This window comes from Frankliniella occidentalis, unplaced genomic scaffold (assembly GCF_000697945.3).
Source record: "Frankliniella occidentalis isolate FOCC.00 unplaced genomic scaffold, Focc_3.1 Scaffold67, whole genome shotgun sequence".
NCBI classification, from domain to species: Eukaryota; Metazoa; Arthropoda; class Insecta; order Thysanoptera; family Thripidae; genus Frankliniella; species Frankliniella occidentalis.
In genome coordinates, this window is record NW_026267197.1 from 615,649 (window position 1) to 637,753 (window position 22,105).

Here is a 22,105-nt window from a genome sequence, read left to right on the forward strand (position 1 = left end):
AAATTAAACCTAAATTTTTCGAAAACGAATTTTGTTTATATGCCAGCACTGGCTGATATAAGAGGTTCCTAACAAAAAAATAAAAACTTTTGAAGCCTGGATGTCACAGTTGACATTTGCTTTTTTCTGTGATAATTCAACCTTTTGGGAGTGTTTGACTCATGTCGAATAGCGATCTCCCAATTTACAAAAGTAAGAATATGAAGAAGATGACGATCAGTGCGTTTGTTCAACCTCTTACAAAGGCTTTTAATGAACCAAGAACCACCAGGTCTTTGAAATGAAACATAGTCTGTAAGAAAAAGGAGGAACTCAATAATATGAAAAACATGAGGCAAAAAAATAAAAAGACAGCAAACAATTGTTACCAGGAATTGTAGAAAAGGCAACAAGAAAATCATCTTTGATATCAAGATGGTTACCACCATCATCATCTTCATATGCCTCATTAAAAATAGCAACATCAACAGAAGACTCTTCATTAGTTGCTTGAAAAAACATCTTTCCTGAATTTTGAGCAAGCTTTTCATCTTCAGAAGATAATTGTGCTTCATTGACACTCAGATCTATTCCTGATTGAGCATTTTCCCCTCTGCAGGCCTAAGAATATTTCTTTGTAAATTGACATGACTCTTTTTTGAATGTTTGTACATGTACATTTGATACCCAAATGTATTTCTTACTTGTATAAAATACAACTTTGGCTTCCCAGCCAGTGTGACACAATTTGCAGCACAAAAAGGTTTAAACAGTTCATTTAGATCATAAACTGAATCATAGGCAAAGAGGAAATTGTCAAATGTACCATGAGTAGAGACAATAATGGCTAGGCATCCTCTATTACTATGATCTTCCTTACTCACTGGAAATGGACAAAATGACGGACATGAAATACAAAATTGTCCAGGAAAAAAGAAGTGATTAAAATTAGTATTATAATAATGAAACATTTTCAATATGGTAACCTTACTGTCATTCAAAATTTGTTTAATCTCATGAAATTTCTTGTCTTTTAGTATTTCTACATCAAAGCCAAGTCCTTCAAAGCATCTCTTTGATAAGTCAATATCTTGCTGACAACAACCTCGATCTCCCAATTCTCCTTCCCACCCAGCAACCTAAGAGAAATTCTATTGTCATTTAGCAAGACGGTATGACGCTAAAATAAAAATAAATTTATCATACCAAAAAGTTCTTACTTCAAATGTGCTATGTGCAATGATTATTGCAAGTCCTCTTGAACCATAGTCCATTTTATATTTCTGATGAGCTTCAACACTGCTGGAGATTTTCTTTTAGAAATTACACTTTTAATTATTTTTTTTCTTCAAATGAGTCTGGTCCAAGACTTACTTGAGCAGAAAGCTTGGATCATCTGCAGTTGAATCATCCGAATCATCTTCAGAAAAATGCAATAAATTTGTCTCTGATTTTTGAGCCATGGTGTTGCGGGTGAGAGCCTCACTTGAACTTTGAGTACAAATTAGATATAGAGCTCTACTGCAAGGATTCCACACATTGTATGATGCAGATTCTTATCTTGAGTCAGGAGGTTGGGGAGAGGGGGTACTTATAGATACAGACATGCACGCAAGGATTGATAAGATAGCAGATAATGACACAAGCAGGAAAATACACAATGTTAGTTGAATGAACATTAAATTAAGAAATAGAAAAATTCAGAGAATTAAGGTTTAGTTACATTGTTTTAATTATAGAAAGAAAACTAATAAAGTAGGCTTCTACAGGCTTCTCTATGCTTACTTTCCATGTTTATTTTCTATGTTATTTTGTTTATTTTGGCATTTTGTTTCTTATATACTCTTATGGCTTGTATACTTGTATATTTGGATGAACTATAAACAATTCAATTCAATTCTGCATCTTAATTGAACTTTTCAGGTTGACATTATCATGCGGTATAAGATGATTTTTCAAAAACACATAGAGATATTCCACTCAAAACCAGGGCAATCCCAATAAATGTTTCTGTAACAAGAGAAAAGATTAAAAACAAAATGAGCATTATTGTCAACTTTTTACTTGTTCTTTACCTCCACTCTCACTTCCCTCTTGGAGGTGGGAGAACTTAGTAGTAGTAGCAGTAGTGTGGCCAAATGGAGGGACTTACTTGCATTAGGTATGCCTTCGCTGAGAAACCAGCCAGAAATTGCAGTGAAAACAAATGTCAGTGAGTTTGCTATGGGAACTGCAACGGACATTTCTAAAAACAAATATTTGAATTCATGGTACAGTACACGGTAATAAGAGAGCCTCCATCAGTTCTCAGCTCAAAGTGAATGTCTAATTATCGCCAATAATTTAATGTTTTCCATATAAAAAATCAGTACAGACTCAACAAACCTGTATTTTGAAGGGTGAGGAAGTATACTACTGACCCCGACTGATTAAGAAGAAAAGGTATCATATACTGCAAAGACAATACGAATTAAGACGAGGTACAATGTCAAAAGCATACAAACAGATAGACCAGGATAGAATACCTTCCAATTCAAGAGCAGCAAATAAACTTCCTTCCATAAACGAGCAATAATATTATTTCCCTCAACTTTATCCATTCCTGTGGCGCCTTTCTTCAGAAATGGATTGGTGCCTCCCCATAAGAAGCCAACAAGTGTAAGCCATAGCAAAGAATCTGAAAAACCAAATACTTAGAAAAAAAAGGCCATAGGTTATTTCAATAAAATGAAAGACTTCCGCTTTCAGTTTCAACTGAATTCAAAATATTGATCCATTTTATTTTTTTATTTTTCAATATAAGATAAGTGTGAGGTTATTATTTTCAATTACACCTACAACAATCACCATCGACGTCGACATTGCTATTCCAATAAACTTGTCATAACTGGGTACTTACCAACAGACACGGACATTCTGTAGATGTCAAATATAAGAACATGAACAAAATTGGAAACGATCAAACATTCAACATTACATGGACAGTGTTTGAACCCGACCCCGACCGCGCCGCGCCACACTCACACCGTCACACACACACACGGGGTGGGAGGCGGGGCACACTCACACAGATGCAATCAAAATCAAAACAAACAAGTGAAGTGACAGTTGACGTTCGACGCAGGCCAGCAGCAGCAAGAACAACAACAACAAACATTATGCGTATTCCAGACGGAATTATCGAAAGTTTTGCTGTGATTGTGATTGTGTCCGACTTGGCGGGGCCTTAATGTTCCGGAGGTCCATGCCTAATGCTCGAAGAAATCGTAGAATGAACAGAAGTAATCAACTGTCAAAAGCTGTTGAGACAGTCGAAACCATGGAAGAATCCGGAGAACAAGGGACGGTACGTAAGAATTTCGTCATCTCAATTCTTTAAATTAGTATGATTTCAAATAAGATTTAGAGCATTCAACATTTATCCGCTAAATTAACCTCTGCAGTGGCTAGTAATCCAACGTTGATGTTTCAAAGCAATTACATTTACTGTGAGGCAACTTAACCTGGATTTCCTTGTTGCACACTTCTTTTGGGATTACCCCTCACAAGGAGTAATTTGAGCACTGACGTTCTAATGATACCCTACTTTGACGTTTTCCATGGCTCTTCTTGATGTCATCGTGACACCGATTTGACTCAAAATGTCAATTCACGGTCCAAATGACATCACGAAGAGTCATGGAAGACGTCAAAATAGGGGACCATTTTGACATCATGCTGACAGTCAGTACTCAAATTCCTCCTTGGAATGTGGAATAATGTCTCTTTCTCTTGAACTTAATTATTCATGCTTTCATCTATCTGATACCGATGTATTCTCCTCTCCTGTGCTGCCCGGCCATTATGATGTGGATGTATTTTACAGGAATTGGTTAGTCATCATGGGGTGATCCTCAAAAGTCATAAAAGTTATGATTGCGCTGGAACACTGAGTCTCATGCAATATGTGAGTAAGAATTGGAGTTCATTTTTATTTCTTAATTTTACTTGATGTTATTCTTGTTTTTATTTGTTTCAACATTATTTTTCCGTTAAGGGTCGAAACAAGTACATAGAATGGAAAGCAGCGGAAGTAAATGTGGACTCAGACACACAAGATCATGAATGGGCTGTAGTAAGCACTGGTCGAAGCTCTCGTCATCGTAGCAACAGTGGTAGGCAATTTCGTCATTAGATATTTCTGAGTCATTTTTCAAATATTTTATACCCCTTTTTTTGTTACAGAATGTGCGCGGGCTGAGCCTTTGCGACTAAATACAGTGAATTTGAAGAGTTTTAGAGTGTCCCGCCATAGATATGGCCAACATCTCACATTTGCTCAAAGAGGTGAGAGTCGATCTTTCATAACATTCATATTTCACCAAGGCAATGCTGACGTTTTTGTAAAATCTTTGCTGGGACAGCTTAAAGCTTACAGGTAATCATTTAATTCAGAACTGTTTTCTCACTTGAATATTATGTTGTTGATAAAATATTGATCGTAATCTTTCTAATTTGAAAACTGTCTTCTAGATCTAGAAGAGATCGAAACTTGTATGATTTAGCGGAAGAAGACAGTCAGGAAACTCAGGAGTTGAGACGGTCTTTTGCAGAGCTGAATCTTTTCCCTGAAACAGCACCATATGGTGTGTGGAATTTTATTGGTCAATTTCGACAGCGGCCATATGAAGCTACTATGGGCGCATTTAGCAAAATTACTGATGCATTATGTATGTACATGTTTACTTGGTTCATTTTTGATGTGTTACAGTATGTTTACTTCTCACTATTTTTTATCTCTTTATCACAGTGTATAAGCCTGCTGAAAACGATGATAGTAGTGTGGCAGAATTACTCAACAACTCACTAATGGAAGAAGATGCAGTAATTGCTAATGTTAGTGGTGAAGAGTATGAAGTCATAGGAAGCAAAGCAACTCCTATTTTACCCTCAAGACCACCTGTCACCCGGGGGGCTCCACTCTCTGTTGAAAGATGGGCACAGGCAACTGCTGAAGATGGAAGAGTAACAGATGTGACAGCCATAAAAAAGATTATATTTCATGGTGTAAGATAATTTGTTTAAAAATTGTGTTATATCATTATTTTGTTATGTCGTTTTTCCTCCTGTTATTACATGATAAGCAAAATTAAATAGTCCCAATAATGTTTTTAAATCTAGGGTGTGAATCCATCTCTGAGATATGAAGTGTGGAAGTTTCTCCTTGGATATTACTCCTGGAATTCTACTTATGCAGAAAGAATGTGTCTTCGTAAATCCAAAGTTGAAGAATATTACCAAATGAAACAGCAGTGGAAAAGCATGACCCCTGGGCAAGAAGAAAGATTTTCAGACTTTAGAGACCGAAAAAGTCTCATTGGTGAGCAACAATTTGTAAAAAGAGAGTTAATTGGTTTCAAATTTGAAAAAAAAATTTACTGGTACCTATTAGATTATATTTTTTATTTTTATCTTCTCCAGATAAAGATGTCAAAAGAACAGATAGAGTTTTGTCATTCTATGCCGGGGATGACAATCCTAATGTTGACCTGTTGAACAGCATCCTCATGACCTATGTCATGTACAATTTTGATTTAGGCTATGTGCAGGGTATGAGTGACTTGCTCTCCCCTCTACTACAGTTGATGTCAAATGAGGCTGATGCATTTTGGTGCTTTGTTGGTTTTATGGATCGTACTGTAAGTAAATCAATTAAATTCATCAAAGAAATGATAATGTTCCATTCCTTTCAAATTATCAACACTTGTTCTTCTTCCGACAGTGTACCAATTTTGATATGGATCAAGCAGGTATGAAACTGCAATTGACGCAGTTGCACACCTTGTTGTCCATTCTGGACCCGCAGTTCACCCATTATTTGGATCAGCATGAGTCAGGCAACATGTTTTTCTGCTTCCGTTGGCTTCTTGTTCTTTTCAAAAGAGAATTTACTCAGGAAAACATCATGCGTTTATGGGAGGTGAGTTCAATGAGGTTTCCATATCTGGATCTGTATGTATTATTCTAACTATGCCATACATAATGAAATGATTTTGTTATGTCACCACCACCCTCTAAAACTCTTTTGTTCTTAAATCACTTAATTATCAATTATTCTTATGGAAACTTGAATTGCGCTGTGCATCTCTCAATTTACAGGTGTTTTGGTCTGATTTGCCTTGTCCAAACTTTCATCTGCTGTTTTGTGCTGCAATTCTGGACTCTGAGAAAGAAACACTTTATGCTAATAACTCTGGCTTCACTGAAATATTAAAGGTAAATTATCTACTGGCTGTCTCTAGATGAGTTATCCTGGCAATCTCTCTAAAATTGTGAAGTTTTTAGTTGCCTTTTAAAATATATTTTTTATTTTGTACAGCATGTGAATGATCTCTCCTTAAAAATTGATCTGGACAGCACATTGTCTAAGGCAGAAGGATTGTACTTACAGCTGATGAATATTGAAAGTGAATTGCCTGATTCTGTAAGAACAATAATTGGTTTGGAGCCATTAAATCCTGTTGACGGTGACTCTGAAAATGACAGCATCGAGGATGATGATGGTGACTGTAGCAACCACACAGAGCATGACTCATCGATTGAAACTGTGAGTTTAGGGGCATTGGGGGGCGAAGTGGCTTTTGAACGAGGTATAAATTTTCAGTACATGTAACTAATTGTTGATGGTAGGTTACTAAGATCTATTCTGTTTGCATGAATTAGTTCCCTTCCTATTCCTACCAATTTACATTTTTGTTTTATATTGATCTTTGTAGATTTAGATAACATGAAATTGGGGAGGTATTCAACTTTCTTATGGAAGAAGCAATTATAGAAATTCAGTGAATTATCATGTTTTGTGGAGGATGAAAGACTTCTATACTTCATTTTGCCCGTAAACTCTGTGATCACATCCTCTGTTTGCAACACCAGCACTAATATTTTGTACATGTTTATATTGTGATATTAAATAAAACCCCTGAATAAAATAAAATTGATTTTAATTCATTCATAAGTTTATGTTCTTTAGCAGCATATCAGGCAACAATCACAGTTAAATAATAGGCAATAATCATTTATTTAATGGGATTCTAGGACTTGACTTGCTGAAAACTTTCCTTCAATGATCTTCACATAACAGTTCATATACATGCACATAATTTCCCAACATATTTGACAAGTAATAAATTAATAAATTAAGATAACCTTAAGGGAATATTTGGCCATAATAGAGGGTTAGACTTGCTACGATTCATATCAAAATTAATTTGCATTGATAGTTCCATACTTAAAATTTTAGGGGCATCACCTCCATATAACAGAGTCATGTCAGTAGATTTTTGTGAAGTAGATATTGGACCCATTGAATAAACTTGTTCTATGAGAAAGACAACAAAAGAAAGAAACTGAGTTACTCAGAAAAATAAAATATAGTAAGTAACCACTTAACTGGAAAAACATGAAGTACCTACCGTTTTCACTATGACTGTCTTCACTTTCTCTCTTACGCTCTAGAGATTGTCTTTTTTCTGGTAGACAAAGATGTGGTATTAAAATCACTTCAAAAAAATACAAAGAGTAAAGTAACATATTTTTAGAGGTTTGATACAAACTTCTTTCTATTTTGTGTCTCATGGTTTTCTCATAAAATGCAAGGAGTTCTTCATCAATTTCAATGTCTTCACAAGCATAGTCATCATCGTCTTGATTCGTTACGACTTCTTCTTCCTGAGCTGCACATGGTTCATTGTTTTCTGAACAACAAAAAAATTGTGTTAGTAGGCAACTGTGAGTGCAGTATACTTCCAGTGCAGTTCAAAGTAATATGTACCAAATGGATCACGACACACAGCACCACTGTGGAACCCTGACTGCAGCTACAAGTGAAAAGATCAAACTCAAACGTAATACAACTGAAATAACCATAGTTATAGTATTGCTAATTTAATAAAAGAAAAATTGTTTTTTAATAATCATATTACCCCTTTTTGAATGTAACCCTTCAGCAACGCATTCTCCACTTCCAAAGCCCGAGCTCGAGCTTTCCAGTGCGACATCTGGCTGTTGTTTCGCCATTCGAAGGCACGATGATAATTTTGCCAATAAATATTAAATCCCTTTTCGTTCATTTCTGTCTCTTTTTATAAATAGAAAAAACTATTGTGTAAAGTTAACCTTAGAGGTTTGTGATTGTTTTCGTGGGTGCTTTCCATTTCGGCACAGTAGTGCAGCACAGTGGTCATGGTCATTACGACAGAGGAGTGGGGGTAAAATTAGGAAGAGAGCGCGTGGTTTCGGTCTGTGTGCAGCGATCCGCGGACTCCGGCGCAAAACGGCAAAACGTGAACGTGCGTGAAACCAGTGAAACCGAATGCCGCGGGAACGCGAACAGATAACTATCTCAAAAGCCAGAATTACTTGTATTACTTGAAGAATTGTGTGATATTGTTGGAAATTTATTCTTGCGTATGTAGCGTATTTATTCTTGCTACCCGGAAACCCTTTGGAATCGAAAATATTATTTATTTATGTAGTTAGACTCGCAGAAGTTCGTACCTATGCTTTGTGCAAATTGCTAGAAGAATGGATTTTATTTTCCAGGTAAGACAGCCGTGCTACTTTATCAGCTACTATTCTTGAAATTGTTGCTGTTTTTGTTTTATATACGTAGACTTCTTATTGTTTTAACTTACAATTTTATTCTGGTCTTTATTTTGTGTTTTGGTCATGATGCATAACCTCTGTCCACTTTTTCTTACAATTCCTATTAGTCAAGAACCAGTGCATTACATCAACCCGCTGCGAATCTCTACAGTGATGCTTAGAACTATTGTAATTTTTATTGTATCCCCATAGACTTTGCCTTTTAACATGCTCTTTAAAGTTGTTTTTTAATTGTTGAGGATCAACAAGTGTTCTAGGAATGGAACACCTCACGAAAGAAACGATTTTCCTATTTTCGGTTCACAGACTTATCCATAGCAGCAAGAAATGTGGGAGACTGACGTTTGAAGTACTTTTGTAGTCTTGTTGTCAACGCAATCATGCCACGCTCATCCCCAGCAGATGTTGAACAGGGAGGCACTCCCTTACGAAATCATGACAATTATGAAGAACTTTCAATGATTGGAGTTGGTAAGCCTTATTCTTCATTTTGCCCTTGATAGCACATGCTTTACTCAGACAGGGCTGGACAGGGTTTAAAGTGTTGATTTTGTTCCTAGGGTCCTATGGGACAGTGTTCAGAGCAAGGGATCGATCAAATCCTGATAACATTGTGGCTTTAAAAAAAATCCGCGTGCCTCTGTCTGAAGATGGCGTGCCTTTCAATACGCTGAGAGAGATCTCTCTTCTGAAACAATTGGACCAATATGAGCACCCTAACATTGTTCGGTAAGTTCATCAAAAGATTGACACTTATCATTTCTTAAAGTCTTACAGCTCTTTTATATCTAAGTGTAATTATTGTTTTAGATTACTTGATATTTGTCACGGTCAAACAATGGAAAGAGAGCAACAACTTGTGCTCTACCTTGTGTTTGAACATGTCGATCAAGACTTGGCAACCTACATTGAACGATGTCCTCCCCCAGGATTAGGATCTGCCCGTATCAAGGTAGAGTTTTTATTATTATCTTCCTCACTCTTTCTTTGATAAATGTTTTAGTTTGAGTATTTTAAATATCCTTTTTTTTTATTTTTAGGACATAATGTATCAACTGCTGAATGGAGTGGACTTTCTTCACAGTAATAGAATAGTTCATCGTGATCTAAAGCCCCAAAATCTGTTGGTAACTAATGGTGGCAATGTTAAGCTTGCTGACTTTGGTTTAGCAAAGACCTATGATTTTGAAATGAGATTGACATCAGTGGTGAGTAAATTTTAACACCCTCAAATAAAATAATGTGGTTACCACATTTATTAGTTGTAGATTTGGGTTATATTGTTAATTTTTAAATAGGTTGTTACACTCTGGTATCGATCACCAGAGGTTTTGCTTGGGTGCTGTTATGCCACTCAAGTGGATATATGGTCTTGTGGTTGTATAATGGCAGAACTCTTCAGAAGATCTCCGTTATTTTGTGGTCAAAGTGAGGTAGATCAGCTTGATAAAATTTTCCAGTAAGTTGTCTTGTCTTTATTTCCCAAGAAAAATTACAAAATGATTTTTAGGTCATAGTTTGATTTTTCTTTATCCTGAATGTAGAATTTTAGGTACTCCATCAGAAGAGGATTGGCCTGACAATGTCAACCTCTTGTGGAATGCTTTTCAAAGACACCCCTCTTCACTCATTCAAGATCATGTTCCTGAAATTTGCAATGATGGAGTTGATCTTCTAAAAGTAAGACCCCTGCAGCTATTTCTATCCCACATAATTAGATTTTTTTTCTTGACTCATACCATTTGCTTTTTTTTCTTCTTCTAGAAAATGTTGCATTTTAAAGCAAATGACCGCATCAGCACTGCAGAATCGCTTAATCATCCCTACTTCTCCTCCTCTGGATATGCACCTGCTATGTCTCTACTTTCCTCCATGAGTCCCAATCGTTCGCTGACTCCACCCAGCGGGGAATCACAAGTTTCTCCTGTTGTCTCCCCAAGATCTACACCAAACTCACTCAGTCGTAGTGCGTCTGAGTCAGCAGACAATTGAAATTGATCTCACCCAGGGAGTCATAAAGAAATTTTATTGCCACTCCTCATCTTCATTTGGATACTGTCAGCTTGTCTGTGATTGCCTAGTTTCCTGATGAGAACATTCCTTCATTAATCGTGGACTAATTACTCTCCTAAAGTATATTGAGAATGTTTCAGTATATCTATCACACAGCATATCTAATTTTAATCTTGTGTGATGGAATGAATTTTAATGTGCATACATCTTGTGATTACCTAGTAGAATTCCATAACACTGGGCTTCCGCATTTTTCCAGGTCTGTGATAACATAACCATGTGTATACAGTAATTGTAAGAGTTCATTTTTTTAAATTATTGAATGAATTGCTCAATTGAATCTTAATGAAAAGTTTTGCTCATATGGGAAGGATCTCATTTCATGGATGAGTGTAACATAAATATGAGAGAAATTAAGTACTGTTGCCAGTTTTAAAGTGGTCTTGGACTATCAGTGCCTTTTGTTTCTAAGTGCAAGTTTTACGTTATCATAAGTTATACTTAAAATTCGACAGGCCTTTGCATAAGTAGGTAAGAGTAAGATGCAATAAGTAATTTTAAAGGTGTTCAAATTATGTTTTTAACTGACAGAATACTTGGTTGTTTTCCAATTTTTACATTAGTTTGTAGTTTGTATCTGTACTTTTTAAATTGATAGGGGAAAAAGAGAAACACTCTCATTGGTTGTTGATTGATTGAACTATACATACTTCTTTATGTATTTTGATGCACGATCTGACTGTTTCAGATTGTGCGCAGCTTGTTTGAGATAAAGTCTGTGCTCAACCTCTCTTCTGTAAAATTCTCGAGGTTAAACATTTAATTTGGTTTTTCTTGGCATTATTTCATCATACTATGTATTTGTTACTGTAGACAAGATTTCATGGTATACAATTTATTTGCATAACATACTATTTGTCTGCATACAGAAGCACTAGCAATATTGTTGTATGCATGAAAACATATCTTTTTCTCTTGAGGTATTCTTCAGATTTGTGTCCTTTACATATTTTTGTATCATATGTACTATTTATTTATTGCTCACTTTAGCAACTAAGGAATTTTTGTCTTAGGTGAACATGTACTTAAGGCACAAGTTGTTTCCTTTTAAATAAGAATAACATGGCATATCATTGAAAGCTCATGTGAAAAATAAAAGATGCACAAACATTATTTGTCTCCCTTTATGTATTACATGTGATTCATTGTTGTAATGTTATCAAAATCTTTTTGTAATAGTTTTTATGTACACTTCTAAATAGGTTTTTAGAAAACAAAAGTAAAGTGGTTGATAAATTTTATCTGGATTGTAGCTTGTTTTTTTGTGGGTTTAAAAGCAAATCAAATACAACCTCTTCAACCACAGCACAACTGAGTTATTATTTTTTTGCAGGCCCTTCCCTTCATTGGGAGAGATAGAAAAGGTCCCATTTAATACTTCAAATTGTACGATATTGTCCTCTAATTCTAAAGATATGTTTCATTGACGGGGTATACCCGCTATTGGTATGATTGCAGCTGGCACTCCTCGGAAGCCAGATATCAGTCTCATTGGTAACTTTTGTTGAGGTATTGTGGGCGCCTGGCGTGCGCGCTTACTTCAGCTCTGAGGCATGTTCTGTAGGCCTACGCCTACGGTCTGCTCGGCTCCGAGTAGCCTGGCCACACGCTCCTCCAGGTTCATGGTGCGCTGCTCCAGGGCCAGGATGGGGAGCTCGGGGGCGCGCCGACGCCTCTGCAGACTAGCGCCGTCTTCCACACTTTTGGTTTGCTTCTTCTTCCTCCTCAGATTGCCACTCTCGTCCCTGGACACTTTCAACTCCCCGTCGGAGAGGTTCGCCGACTGGTCCGTGTCCACGTCTACCTTCCCGTCGGCAGCACCTCGCTCCAGGTCGGGCGTCGAGCGTGGTTGGGCTGGAGCTGCCGGTGTGAGGCCCTGGCCCTGGGGCTGGGCGATGTCCACGTCGGTGGCTTGCATGCCACGCCAGGCCAGGCGCGCGCCCAGGAGGGACCACAGGAGCTCCAGGAAGCATGCCACCATCACGTTGACCGCCACCAGCGCCCGGACTTGGGCCGAGGCGCGGGGTGGCAGTGGGACGGGAACCCAGCGCAGCACCGACCACTCCGACACCTCGGGGAGGGCGTGCAGGCCGTCCTCGTGCGCGACTTGTCTGGAGGCCAGGTCCTCGTGTCGCGTCGAGTCGGCGGCGACGAGGTCGTGATCCTGGTCCCGGACGAGATCGGAGAAGACGCCCCCGCTGCTGATCGTGCTGCTGTTGGAGTCGGCCAGGTCCACCAGGTCGAGCCAGGACGAGCCGCCGCCGCTGCCCTCGTCGGCGGCCGCCGGTCCTGGGGCGGCGGGCTCGTAGGGCTCGGGCAGGGCGAGGACGCCCTCGTGCAGGTGCACCAGCGCGGCCGCCGTGAGGACGAGGCCCGCGCCGGCCACCAGGGCAGCCAGCAGCGACGAGCGGAAGAACCAGGCGATGTAGCGGTCTTCGTACCAGCGGCGCCAGGCCAGCACCCCGCAGGCCGCGGCCTGCAGCGACGCAGCGCCGAGCCACAGCCCCGCGCCCAGGTGGCCGCACCAGGCGTAGCCCTCAGGGCCCTCCGGGTCCGAGGGGTCCCAGGACAGGGCCAGCAGCCCCAGCAGCAGCGCCACGCCGCCCAGCAGCGCGTGGCCGGCGGCCAGCCCCGCCACCGTCAACGCCGAGTAGCGCCGCTCGGAGGGGAACTGCAGCGCCGGGTCCGGCAGGGCGCGCACCTTCACCACGTAGACGTGCTGCGCGGCCTGCATCGCCTGCAGCAGGAGGAAGTGAGCACAAGCGTGAGTACATAGGTCTGTTGTCCTGGAGGACTGGAGGGTACCCCTGGCGATGACGCGCCGCCTCACGCCGCCCGTTCTCATAGTTACGCGCCAACTCTGATCTGAATACAAGCCCGCTGGGACTTCCCCCCCATGAGGTGGCAAGCTAGCTCGACCTACATCCCGACACCATACACTGAGAAAAATGAAAAGCTGTTGGTAGCAATCACCGTATGTTTATCTTGGGAAACAACCATCAAATAATGGTTAAGAAGACGATCACCGAAATGGGCAAAACCGCATTTTTCGGTTCTCACAAACTAGGTGAATATTTGCCTCGACCATTATTTTCTGGTCGACCTCTAGGCCAGCCACACGATAGTTGCAAGAGCTCATGATTTTTCTTGGTGCAGCGAGCTCCTCTCGTTCCACCGCGCGTTCAGGTTCCCTCCTAGCCCATCTCGTTAACGACAGCCCAAATTAACGATGTCAGACACCAGTTTTACGTTTCCGATGTCGTTTCGATCTATCCACATATCGCACCGCGCAACAACAGTCTGGAGCGCGGAGCTGGTCGTGGCGCCCCTGGCGTCCGGGCCCGGGTCGGGACCGGCATCGCCCTTGCTCCGACCGCAGGAATGCGAGGAGCTGAACGGAGTCACTGAACCATCCGCGGCCATAGCAGTGGGCCGGGCCGATAGCGGCATGACATGTCGTTCGACCGGACGCACTGTACCTCCATGGCTGCGGTTTTAGACGGCCCCACGGTGGTGGTGGTCACGGGGCTGCAGTGACGGTGACGGCGTTGTTGTTGCTGGTGGTGGTGTTGGTGGTGCGGGAGGTGCGCTCGGCCGCGGCCCCCGCATCCCCCGGCCGCGCCGGGCTCCTGGCCAGCAGGGCCTGGCTCTGGAATAAGAATAAAAAGAAAAGTGATGGTGAAAACAAGCAGCCGAGACGACATGGCATGACATGAGGCAACGAAAAAGAAAGGGGGGGGGGGGGGCAGGCGATGCGATGACCGCAGCGAATCGTCACCCCAAAGACCGCGTTGCATCAGCTGCAGCTCCCCGGCCAGAGCGGCGAGAAGGACCCTGCGCGCCGTTCAAAACACACACGCGCTCAGTTTTCGGAGCCTTTTTCTCACGCCGTTGCATCACGCGGCCGAGCGTTGCAGGGATGGGGTCCACGCGGGGCGCCAAACCAGTACGTGACCTCCGACCTGGGAGGTGGAGAGGGGGGGGGGTATTATTTCAGCGCACGTTTCCGGCTTATCCGGGGGTTGCCCAAACTTGAGATAAATGTGTACACCGGATTACCAAATATTAATGATTACCAATGATTACCGGGTATCACCAAAGATTACGAATACAAGGTCGGATTTACCTGTACACTTAACCCGAAAGTGCCATTTTTTTTGTCCCGAGAAAGACGCACATCTTTACCAGGATTACAAGTTGCATCAGTGGACAGATTATACTTTTGTCCATGTGAAAGAGGCAAATTCATCATTTCAAACTATCACGTCTGCATTTAATTGAAATGTGCACAAAAATGCATGTCTTAATCAACAAATTTGTCAATAAAAAGCCCATGAGGAGAGTGGTGATTACCGGTGATTACCAAATCTGTGTACGCCTAAATACGTCAGTTGGGCACCCCTCGGGCTTATCCCTACCGCCACAAATATTAAATTATAAAATGTTTGGCACCCATCGCGAGCTGGCCAGTTTTCACGCAGTGAATATAACTAACTAAGTTCTCTCGCAACAATCTCACGTCATCATGGAGCGGGATCTGAGTGGGGCGGGGAGGGGGGAGGAGACTGGGCCCCTCGTGTAATATATTCCATGTGTGCCGGCTAAACGGTGTTGCGCCCCGGCGCGGTATGTACTATGTAGCGACGCCGCCGCCGGGTCACTTGCCCGCGCGACCACCGCGTCCGCACGCACGCAACGTGCACTGTACGCACCTCCCACCCGCTCCCTACTCCACAGGGTAGCCACTGTGCTGCGCCCCCCGTTGGAGGAATTCGTACAGGACCGGCCAGCATTGCACAGGTGCGAGCGGGTTTGCCTGTTTGCCTGTCGTCCCCAGCCTACAGCCATGGCGCTTTATAGCCCCGTGCGAATAGGCAACCCGTCCGCACACCCGCGTGGTGCGGGCTAGCATGCGCAAGGGCTCCACAACGGGGCACAGCGGCATCCATGTATTCTAATTCTGGCTATGAGGTAGCTTCATAGAGGAAGATTTTCAGAGGGGAAAATTGAAGAAAGGGGGGGTGGGGTCAGCTTGAGGAAAAGTCTGAACGGCTTCGCTATGGTGACGGGTGGTGGCGCGGTTCAGCACGCGCTGGAGAGCCCTTGGGCGGAGAGGAATCCGGTCCGGTTGTTGTCGCGGCGACCGGTGAGGGGCACGCGTGCACCGCCCCGGGACCCGCTCCGCCACGCCCCGCCACGGTCTAGGCGCTTCCGCCCCCGACGCCCGTGAGGGTCACCGGGTCTCGGTGCATGCAGTGGGTCTAGGTCACCGGGTTGAGAGGTTGACAACCTCCTCCCTCGCGACGTGCGACGCCCTCCGCGGCCGGCGGCCCCTTCGGCTATCGGCTGCCCCCAGAGGCCGCTGCTCCAGCAGCCCCTCCTCCCCAGAGCCCGCGAGGCCCTTTCCAGTCTGCTGGATCACACGGGTAACGGTAACGGCCGTCACGCGCCGGGGCCGGGTGAGGCGATGCACGCCGTGTTAACCGCCGCATGCGTCTCGCCTCGCCGCAGCCAGGCGACGACGACGCCTCGCCCACTTGAGCGCCTTATGGTTTGCTCTATAGTCTTTTGTAAACGTGCCGCGGCGGTGATCTTCTTCCTCGTGCTGTTTTGGCGGCGGCGGGGGGTCGTGCAGGTCATCCCGGGGCGCAAGTGCCTCCTTACGTAACCCCGCGCGGCGCGCACGACGCGCGCGCCTGTCACTGCGCGGAGGGCGAGCAGCAGGAGGGGCTTCGCCGCGCGGGGTCTTCCGCACTTCGTGGGCCCAGGAGAGGCACGACCCTTCCTCTTGGTTAGCGAGATATGTAATCGCCCCTTGACTGACTGCGGGTGTCTGCAAGCGATGTGGTCCAAAGGCCGCGCGCGCGTCGTTGCTTTCGATCTTCGCGATACCAGCCCCACAGAGTCCCCGTGGCTCACGGGGCGCTGTTTTCTTACCGTTTTAACGCTATCCTCGGCTTAGTCCCATCTCTCTCCACTTGTCGCAGGTACGCACACACTCACACACTTAAAGCACTCGCACAGTATCGCACTCTTCCGCACACGCTCGCAGGGTCGCACTCGGATATCCTCTGTATACCCCGGCCGGTGCCGGTGCGGGGGAGTCACTGACCACCCGCACGGTTGGGTGTTGCGCGCCAAACAACGGGAACGGTCGGCGCGCGGCGGGCGGAGCGGGGCGCGGAGCCGCGGCGGCAGCAGAGCAGGTGAGAAGCGCGGGCGTGCAGCGGAGCCGAGAGCCAGCGGCCGACTGAGGAGGTGAGCCGCGCGGCCGCTGCGCCCGGGCTCCGCGCGACGAGGCCGGGGCGGGACGGGAGGGGACGGACTGTAACCCTTTCGTCCGCGCACCGCTGGTCCGGCCCGTCGTCGCCGGGTCCCACTACCGGCGGGCACCATAGGCGCCACGCCCCCGGCCGCGCCCAGGCTATCGCGGGTTCTGCGACTGTACACCCTCACACCCTCATCATCCGGACGGTCGCGCGGGGAGGGGCCCCCTAAGGTACGGCCGGAAGCGGGAGCACATTCGCCCGGCTGATCACGGTGCGGTGATTGCAAGCAGTGTCAGTGTCCGTCTCGGTACGGTGTAGTCGAGGAGGCGGCGCCCCTGCTGCACACTGCGCGGGGTCGGCCGAAGGGTCTATCTGCTGCTGTCTATCAAGTCGAGCCGAGCCCCCGCGCGAGCCTGTCTCTTTCCTTGATCTTGCTCTTGTACCCCCTTCCCTCTCTCTCTCCTCCCTCCCCACCTACCGGCGCGCCACCCGCGCTCTACTATACAGCCTGCATGCTCTAGCCTAGATCACCTCGACATGGTTGCTATCCTTTCCCTCGCCGAGCTGCTGCCGCCGCGCCGTGCCACCGCTTGCACCGCCGCTACACTGGGGAGCCATAGACGCCCGAGTTAAAGCCCCTTTTGCACATAGACACTTTTACGGTCTCCTCGCACCTACCGTGTATCGATTTTACGCCCACGTCGGTTCTGCCCTGCGGGCGCGGGCAGGGCGGGACCGGGCCGCTTGTGCAAACTCTCCTATATGTTTAGGTTCTTCCTGTGGTACATTACAAGTGAGGTGTGTGGTGAGGTGACAGCTCCCTGGGCAAGGGACGGTGGAGGGTGATGGACGAGTTGGGGCCTATCGCCCGATCACTGGCTGCAGGGCGGCTGCGCTATCAGTCAGTACACACAGGGCCCCGCCAAGCCACGCCCCAAATCTCGCTAAATACTCGTGCGGTACATGTTTGGTGTGTGCGTGTGTGTGTGTGTTTTCTCGCACAGTCTCAGTGTGAGTGTACGTGAGATGTGGGTGGTGATACAGCCGTGTGTGTATGTGTGTGTGCGCGCGCGTGTGCGTTTGGTAGAGGGGCCTTGACGGGGCGCAACCTGACCCGTGTAGCTCCCGCCGGGCTCGAGCCTACAAGCTAGCACCCGCCCCGCCCCGCCCCGCCACCTAGCACCCACCTTGATCCCGCTCAGGCCCCCTACGCTCCCGCCCCGCCCGGTATTGCCCCAGCAGAACAACACGCTGCTGCTGCTGTGAATTCCATCGGGAAAGAATAGACGTTCCCTCCCCTGGCTTTACTGGAGCTGGAGTGCGCCATGGAGCTGGGCACCAAAGGGGAAAGCTTATTTCGCTCCGGATAGAAGTACCTAAAGGTTAACTTTTAAAGTAGTGCTTGACGCCACGTCTATTTCCCCCCTTTCGGCAGCAGAGGGACACTTACTTCCTCTCCCGCCGCTTCGTCCGCGGCACGACACAGTGGGGCTGCTCTCGCTTCCACCCGCGCTCGCGCCTGGCGCGCCGTTCGCATTTCCGCTTCCTCGCGGCGTGAAAAGGAAGAATTAAAAAATGATGGAGTCTATCCCTATCCCTCAGGCCATGTAAGGCGGGCGGGAGGCCAGCTGCAGCGAGCATGACACGCGCCGCGCCCGCAAGGCCACACTACTGCGCCCCGCGCCGGGGCTGCAGCCTGCAGGGCGCCTAAAAGGCTTTCGCGCCTATCGCAAAGGCGTGCTCGATAAAACTTGAAATCGGCCTCATTTGTGAGAGTTAAGCCCCCCGCCCGCTCGCGCGCCGTGGTGGCGAGGTCGTGATATAGCGTTTGTTACTCGGTGCCGGCTGGCCCGCTGTGTGGTTATGGAGCGGGTTGGAGGCTCCTGGGGGCACCCCGACAACGCAGTGACGCGACGTGGTGGGAGCCCCCATGCCACCGCCAGATTTTCGCGACACCCAAATAGGTGGTATCTCGGTCCCAAAACGAGTGTGAAAGTCAGAGAATGATGCTTGCATATGGCATTTATCTTTGTTCATGTGAACTGGCGTCGTTAAAACCCTCATCAAAGTTGAAGTGAAGCCCTCTATCAGCGCCTCGGACTGTCCTTGTCGCTCGCACCGCCCAGCTTCTCTGTGCGCCGTCGGCAACGCCACAGGCGCGGGGCAGGCAACCCGCCGCGTCGCCGTGCTCCACGGGACTGCATCGCGGCCGCCCGCCGCTTCACACCGCACGTCTCGCGCCTCTGGAAACGTCGCGAACGCAACGGGACTGCAAATGAAGCGACGCGGTTAATTTTTTTCGCCCGCCCGCCACGTCCCCCGACCCCATTCTCCTCCTCCGCGATGTACACAAGAAGGCGGAGGAGGGTATTTGTCGCTTTACTCATCCACGATCCGTCCTTTTTTTCCACCTCAACGAACGCCAGCCATCTCATCTCGGCTCGCTGTCGCTTGTCAGCACAGCGCAGACTTCTTCGCACATTTTGTGGCGGAGTGAAGTTTGGGGGTGGGCGCAGGAGGAGGACGACGTGATGAAGTGCAATAACGAAGAGGACGCTGGGGAGGATGCCGAGGAGGAAGCCGAAGGGCGCCGAGGACGATGCCGAGGAGGACATCGGGGAGGACGCCGGGGAGGAAGGCGAGGAGGACGCCGGGGAGGACGAGGACAACGAGGAGAACGCCGAGGAGGACCGCGAGCATACCATTAAAAAGTGACCAAGAAAGGCGACCGTTTCTTCGGGCCATGCCATCCACGGAAAACAGTATCATCGATGTGGTCGTCTGCCGCGATGTCATCACAAATGTGGGGATCGGGCATGCGGTGGCGTCCATGGCTGAGCGAGTGTGTGCACGGAGTGAGTGGTGTGGTGTATCTGTTGGTGAGCTGCCTGGAGGTATTAGGCACGTGGCAGGCGCAATAGGCAGTGGCGATAACGCCGAGAGAGTTTCCGTACCCTTGCGTTATGGTCGCTCACTAGTACCCCCCTCTGTTGCCTACGCCAATGCTTGGCAATAGTGTTTTACACCATTCCGCTGTTGTTATTATTATTGGTCACGTAGCTGGCGCGGCGCTGCGGCGGTACCAATCGCCGGCCTGGCCGGCCCGGTGTTTCTATCTCTCTCACGCGCCTTGTCTCTCTCACGCAGAACGGTCCTGAGGTTTTATGCTGGATACCACCCATCTGCGTGCATTTATTTTCAAAAGGGGAAAGGGGGGTAGAGAAACCCGTGGTAATGTTCACGGCCTTGACATGGAATCGGCCTCTGGGTTATAGTTTAGTTGCCTGGCTCATGCTGGCTCGATATCATTTATGTTACTTAAGCCATGCCGCTTCTCTGAAGGGTGGCCCACCGGCGCCGTTCTTTCTTCGGTTTATAACGTACCGGATCACTTGCGCGGGTGGGCTTGCATATAGTGCAGTCGCTCAACGAAGCGCCTTTATCGGCCCCGTGCGAGTATGCAACTCGTCCGCACACACCTATGCATCCATCCGCTACAGTATGGCCTGCAGAGTGAACGGCGCCGATATGGGCCACCCTCTATACTGGGAAGTTCATGCGACCTCAACAAAGAACTGGAGAGCGTTATCTACAGAAACGCCCCCGTCGCTGGAATCTTCCGCCGCTGCGATCTGCAGTCTCAGCTGGAGCGGCGGGCGGGCGGCGCTTGTTGTCAACATCGCGGGCAGCGAGGGGTTAAGGGTCGTCCGTCGAGCCCTTCATAACCCGGGTGCCCGAGCGAGGAAGAACCAGTCTCACTCAGCCACGAGTGAACGGGCCAAGTGGTGCGGGCGAACCATTTTCTTTGTTAAAGACTAAACTTGGCTGAGGGACCCCGTCGTCGCGTCATCCACGTCCACCACCTCCAGCCAGCAGCCCGTGCGTCTATCACTGGGAATACAAAGGTGAGATAGGCCATTTCCCTTTTTCGAGTGACTCAAAGAATTTGTGACATTACATATTTTGTAAAGTAGTCGGTAGTTTTCAATGCCACCCTGTATGTTGGCGTTTTGCTAAAAGTCTCAACTTTTCTATTTATAGTGAACTAAATATCAACAACAATGTCGAGATCACCCCCGCCCGCCATCGATTTCTCTGAGATGAGTCCGGAGGACATAAAAGACTTATTTGAGCAACGCCACCCTGCCTGCGTTAGCAGCACCCGCCTATCTCTATTTTTGGCTTTCGCCGCGAAGATCCGTGAAGTGTCCAGGCTGCTCAAAAATGAGATTCGCTATGCGGACGTCCTGAAGCGGGCCGCGGACGGCATGCTTGAAGGCAACCGGGCGCAACTCCGAAACCTCTTCAAGTTCGTCAACGAGGAGGTGACGACGACGGCCGTGCACGAGAGAATCCTGCGGGACCTGCGGGAAGAACTTGCCCTCCAGATGGAAGACCTTGGCCAGCCCGACCACCACAATGCAGAACCACCTGAACGGCTGCCGGCCAGGAGGACGCCGGTGTCGGCATCGGGGGCGCCTTGGCGCAGGAGGGGGAGGCGCGGGGGCGCATCAAGATGCTGAAGGCAGAGCGTCCTTCCCTTGTCCGTCATCCAAGTTTGCTGGCCCGGGGAGATCTCAGCTGTTCGTCTTGAATATCGCGGGTCTTCCTGACATCAGCCTCCAGGATCAGCGGCTCAGTTTTACTGAACGTTCTGGTGTTCGAGTTGGACAGCCTGACACAACCAGGCAGAAGAATGGCCGTGTCCATACCACCAGGAAGACAAGTGCTCTCTGTGCCATCGGCTATATAGACTCGTCATCGAGAATGAATGCGGAGAGTGTTTGCTCGGGGGTTGATTTAATAGAATCGTGCGAGTTACGTTGTAGTAATTATTCTATAATAAAGATGGATAATTGACCTATTGATAGCACTGATCAATTGCCATCGTCATTCATTCACCCATAAAAACGCCCAAACACGTAAGAGGCAACCGCTATCTGATAGATTGCATGAGGCGAGAGTGTCTGGTGAATGTTTATGTACGAGCTGGCCGATTCTCCCTCGTCAACAATCGTATAGTTGTATTTTAATCTCTTCGGCGGGGGTCGTCCGGAAAGTACGTCCATTTTTCTCAGATTCATTCGGCAAATTACGGGAGTTAGCGCCTGCGAGACTCGGGGTAGGCCACCCCGCATTAC

The 22,105-nt window shown here is 46.8% G+C and overlaps 6 protein-coding genes across 8 annotated transcripts; 2 read left to right on the top strand and 4 right to left on the bottom strand.

The window, feature by feature from the left end:
* Positions 1–14: 14 nt before the first annotated feature.
* LOC127748600 (caspase-1-like) lies at positions 15–1,536 on the bottom strand. Of its 2 annotated transcripts, none has more exons than XM_026427733.2 (6): positions 1,354–1,536; positions 1,200–1,278; positions 971–1,118; positions 684–862; positions 369–600; positions 15–292 (listed from the first exon to the last, which is right to left on the bottom strand). In XM_026427733.2, the coding sequence occupies exons 1-6, from the start codon at positions 1,440–1,442 to the stop codon at positions 69–71; spliced, it is 951 nt and encodes a 316-aa protein (XP_026283518.1). In that variant the 5' UTR covers positions 1,443–1,536; the 3' UTR covers positions 15–68. The 2 variants fall into 2 exon arrangements, with proteins under 2 accessions (XP_026283518.1, XP_052124307.1); XM_052268347.1 differs by having other exon boundaries at positions 1,200–1,281.
* Positions 1,537–1,687: 151 nt separating this feature from the next.
* LOC113209962 (transmembrane protein 234 homolog) lies at positions 1,688–3,029 on the bottom strand. The gene is made up of 5 exons (XM_026427741.2): positions 2,879–3,029; positions 2,505–2,656; positions 2,365–2,431; positions 2,132–2,224; positions 1,688–1,989 (listed from the first exon to the last, which is right to left on the bottom strand). Exons 1-5 carry the CDS (start codon positions 2,892–2,894, stop codon positions 1,913–1,915), a joined length of 405 nt encoding a protein of 134 aa, XP_026283526.1. The 5' UTR covers positions 2,895–3,029; the 3' UTR covers positions 1,688–1,912.
* A 50-nt stretch (positions 3,030–3,079) lies between these two features.
* LOC113209953 (TBC1 domain family member 15) lies at positions 3,080–6,952 on the top strand. 2 transcript variants are annotated; one of them, XM_026427727.2, is made up of 12 exons: positions 3,080–3,325; positions 3,845–3,925; positions 4,016–4,133; positions 4,204–4,396; positions 4,492–4,688; positions 4,769–5,025; positions 5,140–5,338; positions 5,440–5,657; positions 5,741–5,938; positions 6,118–6,234; positions 6,338–6,644; positions 6,735–6,952. In XM_026427727.2, exons 1-11 carry the CDS (start codon positions 3,209–3,211, stop codon positions 6,629–6,631), a joined length of 1,989 nt encoding a protein of 662 aa, XP_026283512.1. In that variant the 5' UTR covers positions 3,080–3,208; the 3' UTR covers positions 6,632–6,644; positions 6,735–6,952. The 2 variants fall into 2 exon arrangements, with proteins under 2 accessions (XP_026283512.1, XP_026283511.1); XM_026427726.2 differs by having other exon boundaries at positions 6,338–6,952.
* LOC113209960 (gem-associated protein 8-like) lies at positions 6,943–8,239 on the bottom strand. Its single transcript, XM_026427739.2, has 5 exons — positions 7,941–8,239; positions 7,790–7,835; positions 7,572–7,712; positions 7,431–7,487; positions 6,943–7,336 (listed from the first exon to the last, which is right to left on the bottom strand). Exons 1-5 carry the CDS (start codon positions 8,085–8,087, stop codon positions 7,155–7,157), a joined length of 573 nt encoding a protein of 190 aa, XP_026283524.1. The 5' UTR covers positions 8,088–8,239; the 3' UTR covers positions 6,943–7,154.
* Positions 8,240–8,316: 77 nt separating this feature from the next.
* On the top strand, positions 8,317–12,006 carry LOC113209956 (cyclin-dependent kinase 4). The gene is made up of 8 exons (XM_026427732.2): positions 8,317–8,559; positions 8,929–9,093; positions 9,183–9,351; positions 9,433–9,574; positions 9,663–9,830; positions 9,921–10,081; positions 10,167–10,302; positions 10,387–12,006. The coding sequence occupies exons 2-8, from the start codon at positions 9,003–9,005 to the stop codon at positions 10,612–10,614; spliced, it is 1,095 nt and encodes a 364-aa protein (XP_026283517.1). The 5' UTR covers positions 8,317–8,559; positions 8,929–9,002; the 3' UTR covers positions 10,615–12,006.
* Positions 11,991–16,953, bottom strand: LOC127749579 (uncharacterized). The gene is made up of 3 exons (XM_052268342.1): positions 16,633–16,953; positions 14,175–14,344; positions 11,991–13,432 (listed from the first exon to the last, which is right to left on the bottom strand). Exons 2-3 carry the CDS (start codon positions 14,178–14,180, stop codon positions 12,236–12,238), a joined length of 1,203 nt encoding a protein of 400 aa, XP_052124302.1. The 5' UTR covers positions 14,181–14,344; positions 16,633–16,953; the 3' UTR covers positions 11,991–12,235.
* Positions 16,954–22,105: the final 5,152 nt, after the last annotated feature.

What these genes read in the sequence shown, in the direction of transcription:
- LOC127748600 (XM_052268347.1), bottom strand. Translation starts at nt 1,442, where the DNA reads ATGGCTCAAAAATCAGAGACAAATTTATTGCATTTTTCTGAAGATGAT. An exon ending in TAAACAAATTTTGAATGACA is followed by an intron (nt 863 to 970) that starts GTAAGGTTACCA and finishes GTCCATTTCCAG; the next exon opens with TGAGTAAGGAAGATCATAGT. An exon ending in TGCCTTTTCTACAATTCCTG is followed by an intron (nt 293 to 368) that starts GTAACAATTGTT and finishes TTTTTCTTACAG; the next exon opens with ACTATGTTTCATTTCAAAGA.
- LOC113209962 (XM_026427741.2), bottom strand. An exon ending in TGCTGCTCTTGAATTGGAAG is followed by an intron (nt 2,432 to 2,504) that starts GTATTCTATCCT and finishes TTGTCTTTGCAG; the next exon opens with TATATGATACCTTTTCTTCT. An exon ending in CGAAGGCATACCTAATGCAA is followed by an intron (nt 1,990 to 2,131) that starts GTAAGTCCCTCC and finishes CTCTTGTTACAG; the next exon opens with AAACATTTATTGGGATTGCC.
- LOC113209953 (XM_026427726.2), top strand. Translation starts at nt 3,209, where the DNA reads ATGTTCCGGAGGTCCATGCCTAATGCTCGAAGAAATCGTAGAATGAAC. An exon ending in TCGTCATCGTAGCAACAGTG is followed by an intron (nt 4,134 to 4,203) that starts GTAGGCAATTTC and finishes TTTTTGTTACAG; the next exon opens with AATGTGCGCGGGCTGAGCCT. An exon ending in TTGGTTTTATGGATCGTACT is followed by an intron (nt 5,658 to 5,740) that starts GTAAGTAAATCA and finishes TTCTTCCGACAG; the next exon opens with TGTACCAATTTTGATATGGA.
- LOC113209960 (XM_026427739.2), bottom strand. Translation starts at nt 8,087, where the DNA reads ATGAACGAAAAGGGATTTAATATTTATTGGCAAAATTATCATCGTGCC. An exon ending in AGGGTTACATTCAAAAAGGG is followed by an intron (nt 7,836 to 7,940) that starts GTAATATGATTA and finishes TTTCACTTGTAG; the next exon opens with CTGCAGTCAGGGTTCCACAG. An exon ending in AGACAGTCATAGTGAAAACG is followed by an intron (nt 7,337 to 7,430) that starts GTAGGTACTTCA and finishes TCTTTCTCATAG; the next exon opens with AACAAGTTTATTCAATGGGT.
- LOC113209956 (XM_026427732.2), top strand. Translation starts at nt 9,003, where the DNA reads ATGCCACGCTCATCCCCAGCAGATGTTGAACAGGGAGGCACTCCCTTA. An exon ending in ACTTTCAATGATTGGAGTTG is followed by an intron (nt 9,094 to 9,182) that starts GTAAGCCTTATT and finishes TTTTGTTCCTAG; the next exon opens with GGTCCTATGGGACAGTGTTC. An exon ending in GAGCACCCTAACATTGTTCG is followed by an intron (nt 9,352 to 9,432) that starts GTAAGTTCATCA and finishes TTATTGTTTTAG; the next exon opens with ATTACTTGATATTTGTCACG.